The 14,930-nt window shown below is 43.3% G+C and overlaps 1 protein-coding gene across 1 annotated transcript; it reads right to left on the bottom strand.

The window, feature by feature from the left end:
• Positions 1 to 2,480: 2,480 nt before the first annotated feature.
• Positions 2,481 to 11,142, bottom strand: LOC119285934 (secretory carrier-associated membrane protein 3). The gene is made up of 12 exons (XM_037565267.1): positions 10,986 to 11,142; positions 9,499 to 9,597; positions 8,877 to 8,939; positions 7,661 to 7,694; positions 7,056 to 7,178; positions 4,762 to 4,824; positions 4,572 to 4,665; positions 4,425 to 4,470; positions 4,248 to 4,315; positions 3,428 to 3,476; positions 2,960 to 3,025; positions 2,481 to 2,862 (listed from the first exon to the last, which is right to left on the bottom strand). The coding sequence occupies exons 1-12, from the start codon at positions 11,031 to 11,033 to the stop codon at positions 2,776 to 2,778; spliced, it is 840 nt and encodes a 279-aa protein (XP_037421164.1). The 5' UTR covers positions 11,034 to 11,142; the 3' UTR covers positions 2,481 to 2,775.
• Between the last annotated feature and the right edge of the window lie 3,788 nt (positions 11,143 to 14,930).

Raw genomic sequence — 14,930 nt, forward strand, 5'->3', positions numbered from 1 at the left:
AACCCTAACCCCAAAACTAAAAAAGAGGAAAAGAAGGGCAAAGAAAAGTGCGCCGCCGCCGAGCTGCGCCGTTCCTCTCGATCTCAATGCGCATCGGCAAGCCGAGTCATTGAGAAGAAGAACATCACCCCTTTTGGGGGCAGAGACCACGCGGTCGCCGACGCAGGGCGAGGAATACCGCGAGTGGGTCGGCGAGGCCGTCCATGGCCTTCTGTTGAGGAGCCCGACCTTGTCGGGCGGCAGGTCAGACGTGGCCTCGGTGCCCTCCGGCAGCCCCTCCACGGCCGGCAGCGGCAGCAGCACGAACCGGAGGCGGGAGGATAGACCGGCCGGCATGGGCGGGAGCCTGGCGAGATTACGGGGCATGGACACTACTGGAAAAATCATCATTACCGAGTACATTTCCTGATTTCCGTTTGCCGAGTACTGGAACACTGGATCACGGTAAAAACAACGTAAGCCGAGTGCGGTTCTCGACAAACGACAGGGCACGGCACATGGGAAGTACTGTCGAGCCCTGTGTTGGACGTACTTGGCAAACAGAAAGGAACTCGACTTATGCATAGTATGCCGAGAACCTAGTGGAAAGCACCCCGCAAATATGAGCCATGTGTCACGGCCATTTGCAGCTGACGGCCCGGCAACCATGTGCAATGTTGGCCGAGACCCCGATGATAGGTACTCCGCAATCTATGAGGTATTTAAACTACCCAAACCCTAGCCGCCGCTCACATTGTATTGACGATTGGGGCAGGTCGCCGTTGTCCCTGTGTGGTTCCTCGCCGCCGCAGGGTCTATACCCACCGGCCGTCGCCGATCCAGCGTCGTCCGAGGCTGCTCGGACCCTTCGCCGCACGCTCCGTCCCCCAAGCTCGTCGGCGGCCACAGCACCGCCCTTACAACCTCGTCGTCGGACACCTTTTGTTGCCGGCCACCTCTACCACCTCGACGCACCAACCCCAAGGTGAGCTAGCTAGGGCCTCCCCTTTCGAAGGCACGTGCGGAGATGCATCCGGTTTGTGAAGGGGATGTGGGGCCCGTTCCTCCATTGGCCTTGAAACTTGTCGCGCTCGTGAGGTTCTATTCAAAGGAACATGCCATGTCGTGGACTTTTTCGGGGGCCACCAGTCATATTCCATGCATTTCCAAGGGTTTATGCAGGAAATTCACTCTAGAGGGGATATTAACATGAATGCCTAGCAACCAAGCAAGAACATCGTTCTAGTTCTCGTCTAATCTATAGAGCGACTCACGACATAATTGTTGCAGAGCGAAGCCATGAAAATTGGAACTAGCAAATCATCGAGAATCGAATCAAATGGTCTTTCCGCACTTAAGATGATCACCGTTTGACCATCAATAATCAATTAAAAATTCAATGATCTTTTGTACTCAATTTTTTTGGTAAGTTACACAGAGGGTCTGGTGTCACGATGTGTCTTTCGTTTGTCATACTGAGCTGGAAATCGATCAACACGTCCACGTCGTTGGTTGAGTTCATAGTGGCTTCTTTGTCATGGCTTGAAGCAGTATTCGCTTTAGGCTTGATCATATATAGATGTGTGATGAGCGCAACAAATGCTGACAACTATACCATTTATGGTAGAATTGAATGGCCACAATGATTGATGGCATGTGGTGTCTGGTGAAAAAATGATGTCCTGGCACACACAACGTTTCACTCCCTGTTCTTCTATATACATATCTAGCTTCCCCATGTAGCAAGATCGCGTCTACTCCAGAATGCCAGAGTGTAGGAGAGCGATACTGATAGGCACTTTGGATGCGCCAATGGTCACATAGCGTGTTCTGGCAGGGAATGGGATGCATCAGAAATTTAGAGTTGGAGACGAGTAAACAAAAGAGTGCGGACAGCACTGGTGGAACTAGCAGATGCCGATCACATGGCGGCTCTACGTTGCCAGTTGAGTTCGGCACAGATTACTCCCCACTGTTGAGCCGTTGATTTCATCACTCAGGTATCTAGCTGCTCAAGCTAAGCATGGTCAGGTTTCCAACACGTGAAGTGCGAGAAAGTCTGCGCATTCTCTCCATGTCACTCGGTTAAATGGAATCATGACTTTAGAGAGACAAGACAGGATTATTTGCATCTATTGATCCTCACCTATCAGCTTACAAGACACTCTGAACACTATGGTACAAGCACCTAGTGTAGTGAGCGCAACTAGGCAGCAGGAGAGTAAAGCTCACAGTTTGTTTGCTTGGATAAAAAAGGTTTTCTCCCTACCGAAACTCAAACCATAAGATTAAGGCCACAAAAGGCACTGGATGCAATGCAACAGCTTAGTTCGACCATACTAGATATATCTTAACCAAGAATGACAAAAGATCCAACTGTCTGAAATTAACAGGTAGCCACTGACCAATCAAATGGAAATGGAAAATAGAAATGCTCTGGTACTCGAGCAAGCGAATCGCCTTACCTGACAAACATAGCAGGCTGCATCAACACTGCCACCAAAATGAACAAGTAATTTTACTCCCACACAAACATATGCAAATATATTCCACCAACAATATTAGTCGGTCCTCGCTATCAACCACATCTAAAACCATGTCAACGAATGGAAACAACACCACCTTAAAGTATCCACACGAGAAGGCTCCTTTATATTTGTATTAACAGAAGAGCAAAAAGATATAGCTGTATGATTTCAGCGATCCAAATCCGCACTACCCTGCCCAATCGGCACACATCCTGTCTCCTTCCACTCACTACCCTGGCTACAACTCTCTGGCTGCTGGTTTTCTTCATCAGAACGCAGAGCTCAGGGCACCACGTGCTGCCTGTTGTTTCAACTCCTGGGATTTTCCACTTCCGCGGAAGTACATGTACACTTGCTGCATGTTGAGTCAGACAGGTCGATGATCAAGAGACAGGAATAACATGAGCTGCAATGTAAGATCTTCAAAAAAAATAGAGGTAAACCACACCCACCTGAATGACACCTATGCTCAGCAGTGATTCAAGGCAGAACAATCCAAATCCAACAAAGTAAAATATCTGCCAAATGAAAATTCCACAAAAATATATGTCAGTAAGGGGTTAAATAAGACTGGCAGACCCAGTAACCACTTCCAGATGCAATCTACCAAGTAAACCCCTGATACTCATGCGTGTGAGGTATAGTGCACTATGTCTGTTTCAAAATGCAAGGATTTTCTTGTCTAGCCAGTGGACTCTGCCGGCACTGAGGCAGCATCAAGCAGCACAATCTTTGGGGAAAACATAGAACATGGGCTGCGTAAGAGGAAGATATGGGCATATTGCTACATAAACAAATTAAGCAGCACAATCATTGGTTTAAAATATAGAGCATGGGCTGGGTAAGACGTAGATATAGGCAAATGGCTACATAAACAAATTAGTCCAGGCTAATTGGATAAACCTGTAATGAAGACTTACCCCAACAATAAGGCTCTTGGTTATGACATCAATGGCAGGCAAAATCCCACTACAGCATCAAAAAGCAAAGTAATTTAGTTAATAAGATCAAAATAAAAGTTTTAATGCGTTCTCAACAAAGAGTAAATGTTATGGTAGAAAGGTCTAAATCTGAATATGATAACATGGAGGGTAAGAATTTATTCCAAGCAAAACTTACGAGTGACATGAATGACAAGAAACACAACAATTTCAGTCTGCATTAGCAATTTACCATGTACCTGGTATAAAATTTTACTCCTGTGTGTTAAGTTCCAGGATAAAAAATTATGCTTCTTCCATGATCCTTTGCAGAGGTCAACATTGACCACAACTCAGGCAAAAAGGCAAACAATCGGTTCAGGAACATGTTACTTGACAACTAGTATATAACAGCCGCTCATGTATATAATTTTTGGATTTGCTCCCGTATTTCTCACATGCCACTTATGTATAGCCTTTATAGCTGCATGGATGTGTTGACGCCAGTGTAAACTCCCCTGCTTGTAGTTAACCACGTTTGGTGTGTGCCTGTTTCTTTCCATACTTGAGTTCCACATTAAATCTATATATCTAGTTCATTGATTATCTTTGTTAATTGTGTATTCTAACTTCTAACAACATCTTCAGACAAACCATTCAATGAAACAACTTACTTTTTATGAAAAGGTCACATAATCTTTTACGGACAAAACAGAAACTATGACCATGGAAATGCATAACCCCTCACATCTATACCCGTTTACTGACTTACAGCCCGCACGGCAAACCATGGTGCACAAGAAAAGAATATGAGACTTACGTCAAAGAATTTCCTTTGAAAGGGAATGGGGGAGACACAGCTGACCACACGCAGAAGATTATGTGAATCTGGAAATGGACAAAGATGATCAGTAGGGTGTGCAGTTGAGGATAGGTTGAACCTTTCATTTAATGCTAAGATGTGGCCGCATGAAACCACTAGTAAAGTGTATCTTACCATGTAAAATAGGAAAAACCACCCAAACTTCAAAGCACTCTCAGTTCTGCGACAGGCATTATAATAAACAAGATATGGTCACATGACATATTTGGAAAGGTGAATTTCTTTCATATAGACAATAAATTCTCAATGCATATACCCTACCTCATCGCATTGTAAAGAGGGCGATACCATAACACATAAGCCCCAGGGACACCAGAAATGAAGTAGATAATGGCAAGCAACCAAACCATGACACCTGTTAAAGCAGAGATTTGTATTAGTTTCGCGAAGTTAATATAGTGATAGCAACTGCTATATCAGATGTGCACAATAAGATACACTTTAGCTATACCTTCTCCCTTAATCCATGCAGTTGTGGTCGCTATGATATTAAAGAAGAGGCAGAGAGCAATTCCTGCATGAGATCCAAATTTTACAAAAATTACACAAAATCCATAAAAAAGCTATATATCAAATTGCTTCTCCACCAGATTAGCTCTTGGTCCACTAATCAAATGAAGATGGTAGATCCCTTTGCAGGTATTTGAGGAATTCAAACTTATTTGCTTCTCATGTTCATAATCACATCATTCGTGCAAAATATGACAGGAAGTTGCAACATAAATACTTGTTAGTGAATTTGTATTAGGATCTAATAAAATGTCCAAAATGATAGTCGGCATTGTTAGGATAATCCTTGTGTCCTGTAACCCCTCTCTCTTTGGTTACTTAATAATTAAGAAAGATTAGAAGCTGTAATAGCTAGCTGTAGACTCCAGGATAAGCTAGCTATGAGCTGTATGAGCAGGTCGGCAGGGACTGGCTTCATGAAGAAGGTGATGGAAATGGTTTTGTCTGCCTGTGTACTGTAGCGCCACCTTACTGTACTGCCGTCTTACTGTAGTGCCAGGAACACTAGCACCAGCCTAGAACTCCTATAAATAGGAGGGTACATCTTGTGTAACACAAGCTTGTAGTGTATCAACAAAGAAAATGGCTTTTGCTGTGTGAGGCAGCAAGTCACCTAAACAGCTTGTGTACTTGTGCAAGTTGTGAGAAATAACAGATAGCGATAGAGTGTGAGTGAGAGTGAGAGAGAGGAGGGTTTCAGTGCTGGTGATGTGTGTGTGTGTGTGTGTGATGTCAACAAAGCCTCAGTGCTAGTAGTAGTTTTGCGTGTGTGCTTGAAGCATATCTCAGGAAGAGGGGGAGTTGAGTGATTCAATTCCAACAGGCATGCAGGCGCCACCAGGCTCCAGTGGCCACCTGTGCAGGTCCGGTCAGGCCGCGCAGAGAGACTGACACGTGTTACAATTATGTTGCCCGTTGCAGGGAAATTGGAAAATGTTATCTGCATCACTAGTGTTTGAGATAAGCCGGATTAGATCTGGAAGAAGAGGAGGATCAGTATTACTGGCAGATCGCCGCTGAATATGACCACTGGCTACTCACTGCTCATGTGATCTGGCTGTGGTCATGCAAGAAGGAAAGGAGTGAGAGAAAGGAGTAGTAACTTGTTGTGGCTTTGGAGCGACGGGAATCAAGAGGCATTGTGTGTCTCTGTTTTTGTCATGTTGCTGTTGGACTCCAGTTCAGGTTGCTGGGCTGATCTTTACAAGTTACAATGGCTCTTCTGACACTACTGTGGCTGATCTGATCTATGGTGTGGACTTGTGGTGCTGTTAACTATGCTGGTACTTTTAGTTGGTCGTTAGCCATGCTTGTCCAGCTACTTGGCTTTGTTGATCTGCCTGCTGTGGAGGCTTGGGGATGGTACAACCGGAGGCAGCGAAACCGAGAGGACCAAGAGAATGGAGAGGTGATGGAGCCCAAGGCTTGGGACATGTAAGTAGAGGAGGTAGGCACCCGGCTTTGGAGGTTTGAGGAAGAGGCGGTGGAGGCCAGGACTGCATTGGTATAGGTGGGAGACATGATCCTGTTGTTGGAGGTGCTTCACGTGATAATAGAGAACACCCTCCAGGCTTCTGCATCATATGAAGCACACAGTTTGATATAGCGATCCAGTATTCGTAAGTCCTTGATACGCCAGCAGAAACTCAATCATGGTGGGTATGGTGGCTGGTACTGGTGGTGCGGTCAAGGCATGGAGACAAATCTCAGCAAAGGCAGAGGTCTCTTCGAGAGTATTAGAAAATAAAAGATGGCCAAGGTTGTTATTTTATGTCAATCTTGTGAGGAAGTGTTGGGAGAATTAAGGTATGTTTAGACTGCCCAAACTGCACCATACCAAATTTCTGGTCATGACCAAAAGATTGGTCTTTGTTTGGATGGTGGGAAAACTTTTGGGCATGCCGATGCCCCCAATGTTCTTGCCAATATTGGCCAACTCATGGGCAAGCAAAAAACTTGACCAAAATTTTGGCTAGACAGATTATTGGCAGGCAAACATGGGCCACAACCCAACAGAACCTTTGTACTAGAGAACCCAGGTTTGCAATCTATTGAGAGACCATATTAGATTCTGGATGTAAACTTGTAATCCTTACAATAAAGGGATTGGAGGTTCCGTGGAACACCACGTAATTATTTCCCAAAATATTCAAAAGTACTCCAGCAAAAGAAAAGGTAATGGCAGCACAACATATTCATATCAAACACCAAAGTTTTCACATTACCAGAGCTTACCCAAAAATGATGAAAATGCAAGGTACTGCATTTTTTGTAGATGGATGGGTATCTCATTTGAAATATTGTGATGAATGAGAGGGAAAAAGGGTGGCCAGTTTTTGTCTTCTATGACAATGCCAGCTGAAAATGAAACAAAGAAGTGATTAGGAGAAGTATAATTGTGCAAACATACTGCTAGGGAAATCATACAAAGTACAAAACTAAATTTGCTCTTGCCAGAAGAAATGACAATTGTTTATTTTCGGACATCCCAAAATTGGAGCCTTGAAATGACCAATTCTAAATTATCAATCTAAGAAAAGGATCATTGTCAGCAAATATTACCAATAACCATGCAGGTTGCAGTGTGACATACTGATAACCCTGATGTCCCATCCCATGTCCTAAACTCTAAATGTCTATGATGCCCTTTTATGAACAATTCCGAAACACTGTGAACTCCTCTCAAAATGAGTGGGCAGGCTACAGTTTCTTGGTACACACTTCCAGGTGCACAAATTGCTTTCATCAAGCATGGTTCTGTCTTAATTTTTTATGCCAGAGACGTGAACAAAACAAAACTATTAAAGCTATTCAGCAAAAGGAAAGAATGCGGGTTGTACCTCGCGACGCAGCCTCTTCCTTCCTTTTCAGTTCCTAGGGCAGAGAGACAAACAAAGAGGAATCAGATCAGCAGTTCGAGAAGGAACATCTCATATGGTAAATAAAACATGTATCCACATACATGGAATACACTACAAAGAGACAATCTTTCTGTGATTTAAAATACTATGACATCTCACTGTCAAAATTCAACATATTAAATAATAAGCTCAAGAAACATGATCCTCCCAGATGAACCACCGTTTTGACTGGGAAACAAAATTGTATAGACCATTCATCACTGGATATACGACGCCATAAGCCCATAACCAACCAAATTTAGCAAGAAGTTGAGATATAGATTCCCCTATCTAGATAACAAGACCAAGGGACAAAACCATGTCGAAATGAAATGGTTCTTGCACCTGTTCTTGGGTTCTTGGGACAAATGGTAATCAGAAAGAAAGAAAAAAACAAATGATTGTTACACATGTTTGCAATTTTTCATCAATCTAAGATAAATTTGTGCTGAGATAGAGTGCCGCATTGTTTTCCTCACAGCACAAATTTATCTTACATTGATGAGAAATCAGAAAAAAAAATGCAGTGCTAAAATTATTTTTCCCATTAAAATTCACATGCCTGTTTGAACTACTAGCAAAAGCACACTTTATTTTCCAGCAGAGCCACTATATGCTGCAAGATGATGCATGTTTCTGCCCCTATTACTCGGCCTCAAATTGCATCACTACCAAACAGATAGTTCTGGTAGCCATTTGACCTCCTACTCTTAAGTCAATGCACACTACCTGTTCAGTAATTCCAATGCTCTGGTGGCAATTACAGTGAACTGCTTAACTAGTATTTGGTAGGTTGAGGACACGCAGATTCTGTAGACTCATGCCAGCACACCATAAAAAAATTACCATATTGTCATTTCCTATTACTACTTCACTATAGGGATTTTAGGGCTAGGATAGCTACTATATGCAGCACTAATGATCTGAAAATCCCAAATCAACATAAATAAGGTTTTATTGACTCACTGGTTGTAACACTAAATAAAGCAATGCCCCAGTTATCATATCCAAATCACAAATCACAGCGACGTTGTAGATTCTGGATTTACATCTGATGTGACACCACTTCTGAGAAAGCTGGTAGCATATCAATATTTCTGTAACTGGCTAAGAGCAGCAGAACAGTCCAATCACTCAGGAATTGTAACACGCATACCTTTTCTCTTTTGTTTAGCTCGGCTTCCATCGCTTGGAGCTCTTTTTCCTTTTTCTTCACATCCTAAATGAGATAATAACATGCATGATATAAATATATAAACAAACTACAGAAGGGATAACCAATACAAACATTTTTTATTGACTTAATCAAAACTAACTTTACACATGAACAGTATAAATAAAGGAATAATTGTCACGTTTTGTATACAGTTTTACCCCATTCAGTCAATTTTATAAGGCAAACTTTGAGCTGGCACATGGATCTCTTACGATTGAGAAAGTGACCAAACAGAATTACTACAGTACCCTTCCATTAACTGTTTTCAAAATATGCGAGAGAATATTTTACGTGGTTGGTCATGCGTATATTCTTAAAAAGATAATGAAACAAATAATGGCAAAAATACAAAAAAAAAATGCTAGGATGTCTCATAATTTTCACCAAAATTGGAAAACAGACCATCGGACTTATAAAAATTCTCACAAGAAGTACTTGATGATACATAAGGAATAGATAAATGGCAATGACGAAGAGAACATCTATCCAATTCCAATTAGAGTAAGAAGCTAGCTGACACAATTTTCTTGAGTGAAGAAAAACTTCTCAAAACTAAACGTACCTTAGTTGAATCCATAGGAATGTCCACATTATAAAAACCCGCAGGCTCGTGGGAGAGAGGTGAGAGTCGGGAATTGGAGGCAGGGGGGACACTCCCTCCCTGTAGAAAATGAAGCATTTGGAAGATATTAGGAACGGGCAGCTCCAAAAATAGAAGCCTCTGAGCAACTTAATAATAGCATAATATTTCCTTTGCCAACAACTAGCCTTCTGTTCAACATCAATATTTTAAGTACTTCTATGTAATGAATATGTATGGAATATCAACATAACATAACATACAATGGAAATCAGATGAAAGATCTAACAATACAAAAATACCCAAAAGAAATGCGGGTGGTGGGTGCAAGAATTGCTGCATCCTGCATGCATGCGCAGTTACTTGATTATTAGAACTTGACACAGGTTTCGGATTTAGATAACCAGTAATCAGTAAATATGCACGAGAAAAAACAAAAATATTTTGGCATGTTACTGAGAATGGCCTGCCAATGCATACTTTCGCAGGCAGTGCATAGGCACATTAAGTTTTCAAGGGCATGTGCATAGACACATAGTTTTTAATGTGATCGCAGCGGGGTGTGTTTAAGTAGATTACACTCAAACGTTGCCTTGTTCTACATCAGTTCAATGACATCATCAATGAATAATCCTATCTGACGGTACAAAAGAGCTTGCGACATGTAGTCCTTCAACTTTGGCTCCCACATAGAGCCTAGAATGTAGAAATCTCAAACCTAAGATTTTTATCCATGACCTATCCATACATTTTTGTCTTACGAACATACCTATCTATCCATACATTGGGTATCACATTAACCATGTTCCGACATATGTAGCTTGTAGCACATTGGAAAAGTTCTAGAAACCACTTGAATGACTAGCACAAAAACAGTGGGTCTGAAATTAGTGACGTCTCAATATGAACCCAAGGGCAGCAAGTGGCTCATCCTCTACCTGACAAACACTACCATCATTCCACCATACGTAATGTCCAAGTCCCTGATGTTGAACATAGCACAATATGGTGGTAACCAAGCTCCAGCAACCTCACGCCAGTACTCATTAACTAATGAACAAGAAACCAAGTCATATAAGAGGGTGTCACGGATATCAAAGCCACCGCATTGCTTTAATCTGCTGCGACACCAAATCCCAACCAAACTACATTGTAGCTCATGCTGGCTTCAAATCACCTAGCACAGGCCACTAATCACCCACCGCGCAGCCTTAGTTCACCACGCGAGCACAGATCCAGAGCTAACCTACCGCTTCCAGAGCAATAATCAGCCGACACAGCCGACAGAGCGTAATCGCCAACCCGAAGCGCACAAATCCGCATCTCCCAAATCGCGTCCCCGTCCCACGCTAGGGGCCTCAGATCCGGGAAATGCCGGTCCCGAATACGAACACGGCCGACGCGGAAAAAAAGGAGAACCGAGATCTATGCTTGCGCTCGCGCCGACGGGAAGGAGAGCGAGCACTCACGGCGAAGGGGTTGACGTCGTCGTCCTCGAAGCCGTTGCGGCCCGCCATGGGTCTCCGGGCGCCTTCTCCGACGGGCGGCGGCGATGGGCGGCGTGGTGGTGGCGACCGACCAAGTGCGTGCGGCGTGCCTCCCTCTCCCCTCTCTCTCTCTCTCTCTAGTCGCGTTGCTTTCTAGTCTAGTCCAGTACACGGGGAAAGGGAGACGCGGTGGCTGCGCGCGAGGTGGTCGCTGGCGGGTGGGGCCCGGCGAGGCTGACAGGCGGGGCCCCGGAATGCGAGACGCCAACCTGGCCGCTCGGTGCGGGGCTGTGCTGGTGCGGTGCGGTGTGGCGTCCCTTTCGGCCCGCGAGCCAACTGAGATCTCGGGCTACCTTCTGCCTGCCCCTACGCTTTTTTTTTTAACACAATCTGCCCCTACGCTATTGGGTTCTTCATAAGTTCAGGCCTCTTTTGGTTTGTAGGAATCTTGTAGGAATTTCATAGGATAGGATTTTCAAAGGAAAAATTCCTATGAAGTCCTTTGGTTTGTAGGAATGGATTCCTAATCCTATGTTGGATAGGGTCCAATCCTTCACATTTCAAAGGAAAAAAAACATTAGCCTAGACTCAATGGAAAAATTCCTATCCTATGCATCAAATGGCATCTCTTTTTTTATAGGAATTGGGATGCATGTCATCTCACTTTCTATGAAGTTCCTATTCCTATAATATTCCTATCCTATGAACCAAAGGAGGCCTCAAGTTTTTTAACACAACCTGCCCCTACGCTATTGGGTTCTTCACAAGTTCAAGTTTTCATCAAGTTGTATTCTGTTGCGTTTCGAATGCAAATAGAGTAGATATTCGGATGTCAAATATGCTACTCCCTCCATCCCAAAACAAGTGCCTTAACCTTAATATAACTTTATACTAAAGAAAATAAGTGTATTAACCTTAGTACAGTATTTTGATACGGATGGAGTATTAATAGGGACTACTCCCTCTGTTTTCTAAATATAAGCTCTTTTAGATATTTCAATACGGACTACATGCGAATGTATATAGACATGTTTTAGAATGTAGATTCACTCATTTTGCTCCGTATGTAGTTCATATTGTAATCTCTAAAATATCTTATATTTAGAAACGGAGGGAGTATATGGGTGTGTTTGGTTTTAGCTTAGGTAAAAAAAATTATCAAAGATTTTGCTAGACCATTATTTGACCAATATTGGCAAAAAAAAAGAACTAGAGTGGACAAAGGAGCATTTCCATGCCAGAATTTTGTTTATTTTTTGCGCATAACATGCGAGAAAATTGGTCATGTTTCAAACAAGAACCAAATTTTTGGTCATGACCAAAATATTTGAAGGTGGCTCTTGGTTAGAACCCAAACAGATGCAAACGTATATCCTTTTATTGCTTACTATATTGGGATCTCAAAACGAGTACGCGATAGACTCAAACCGTGCGTGCAGGGGAGGGGTGATGGTTGCCTTTTGTAACGCTCTTCATGATTTCATGAAAGATTTCTAAACACCATTATAGGTGCACATGCTTGGGCCGTACCCGCAAGATGGTCACTGCTTATTCTGATCATGATTCTCCAACACACTACATATGATATCTTGCTCTGGTGAGCAATCGCTCATCTCAAGCAAGACTCGAGTGTCTAGCCATAGTCGAGTCACAACTTGTATCCATTGTGATAAGCAAGTTTGTCCAATACAATGACTTGACAAACCCTCTTAGCCTCACGAGTAATATCCTGGATGGATGAAGGTTATAAGAGGGTGAGCCTTCTCTTTCTCGTAGTACCGTGTGAGAGACAACAATTCCATCTATTTGAACAAGGTGTTTGGTGCAACAATTTCGTCTATTTATTTATTTTTAATTTTCAAAGAGATGCTTAAAGGGCATCTTATATCTGATAGTTATTAAAAGGAAACAACAGCCGTAACACTGGAAAGACAATTGGACGCGGACCGACCAATACAATATAAAGTTACATTGCAAAATACACTAGTCTCCTCCTTTCTCCCATTGTACGCCGCCTACCGAAGATTAAAAATTGCACTGAAAGTAAAGAAGGGGGACATCTACAAACGTCTTTGCCATATCAGGCTTTAAAAATTGCAATAACTACTCACCCCTTGAGGCGAGATCTAGAAATCGCTAAAGAAGCATTGGTTCGAGCATCACCCCACGCAAAAACAGGCTCACAATCCATCACCACCGGTACCCGAGTGTTGGGGAAATCGGACCATGTTGCAGAACAACACAGAAGAAGATGTCAAAGTCGTCGCACCAATGGCCAGCCAATTGCTCTATCTCCTTGGAGAATACACGAACTTCAAAGATATGAGGAGAGCCAACAAATCTGGAGACACAAATTCTCACAAGCCCTTCCGGATCAGACGTCGTCGAGATAGGGAGAAGTCGGAGAGACCTTATTCCAACACGCGCATTGTCGTCGCCACCTCGTTGATGTCGTCGGGGAAACAAAACCTAAGGAGAAAAGGGGAACGAACGAAAGGGTCCCCACTGCTCTTGTTGTCGATGAGGCCACCGGACGAAGGGGTGGAAGGGGCCTATGCGGAGGCGCATGGAAGAAATTTCATCGAGGGCAGTGGCTAGGGTTGAGAGATGCTGTGAAGTTTATAATCTATTTGAAAGGGTGATTTGGTGAAGCAAATTCTACCCAAGCAACCATGCTTGATTTTTCAAAGTTATGTTAAACGAAGGAGATGAGAAGTGATAATGTTGAAGCCACAAGCAATAAAGAGTGCAGGGTGCGCATAATACACTGTAATATATCGGGAGAAGTGTAATTCTGAGTTGTGATTTTTGTGTACTTTTTTTTCGCGGGTGGGTGATTTTTGTGTACACAAAAAAGCTATCCGTGATTATTTTTTTGCGAAAAAACTTCCAATCTATTCATCTTCAATCATGACAGTACAACGAACACCAGAAATAAAATTACATCTAGATTTGTAAACCACCTAGCAACGACTACAAGCACCGAAGCGAGCCGAAGGCGCGCCGCCGTCATCGTCCCTCCATCGCCAGAGTCGGGCACAACTTATTGTAGTAGACAGTCGGGAAGTCGTCGTGCTAAGGTCCCATAAGACTAGCACCCCAGAACAGCAACCGTCGCCGGTGATCGAAAGGATCCAAACCGAAGACACACGAACGTAGACGAGCAACGACGAGATCCGAGCAAATCCACCAAAGATAGATCTGCCGGAGACACACCTCCACACGCCCACCAACGATGCTAGACGCACCGCCGGAACAGGGGCTAGACGAGGAGACCTTTATTCCATCTTCAGGAAGCCGCCGCCGTCTCGCCTTCTTGAGTAGGACACAAACCCTAGCAAGATTGAAAAAAAAAACTAAAAACGAAGCCCTCCCGCCGGCCCTTGCCAGGATCCACCACGTCTCCATGGCCCTAGGGCCGTCGGAGACGAGGCGGACCTGCGCCGGCGCCTACGAGAGGCACGAACCCTAACTTTTTTTCTTGGAGGAGGAGGAGGAGCCCTGGCTCTAACTTCCTCCTCTTCCTTAGGATTTTGAGCCACCTCTCAGCTACCCGTAATTTTTGTGTACACAATGAGTTAAGGTAGCTCAAATACTCTAGATAAAATATGTAATACTCCATTCTATGGAACTTGATAATAAATGTGAAAAACACGATCTGTTCCAAAAATCGAGAGATTTAAGTCCCAAAATGCTCATGTTGTCGCATCACGGCTACCCATAGGCCATAACGTTACCATATTCATGGCTTTAGTTTATATTATATTTTGTAAATCCAGGGTGCTGAACTCACTATAAGTTAAGATATTTTTCTTTTCTTTTTGCGAGAAACTTCTGATCTATTCAACTTTAATCATGGCAGTCATAAAAAATAATTAAAATTACATCCAAATCCATAGACCACATATCGGCTACAAGCACTGAAGT

Source organism: Triticum dicoccoides, chromosome 1A (assembly GCF_002162155.2).
Source record: "Triticum dicoccoides isolate Atlit2015 ecotype Zavitan chromosome 1A, WEW_v2.0, whole genome shotgun sequence".
In the NCBI taxonomy this organism is placed as follows: domain Eukaryota; kingdom Viridiplantae; phylum Streptophyta; class Magnoliopsida; order Poales; family Poaceae; genus Triticum; species Triticum dicoccoides.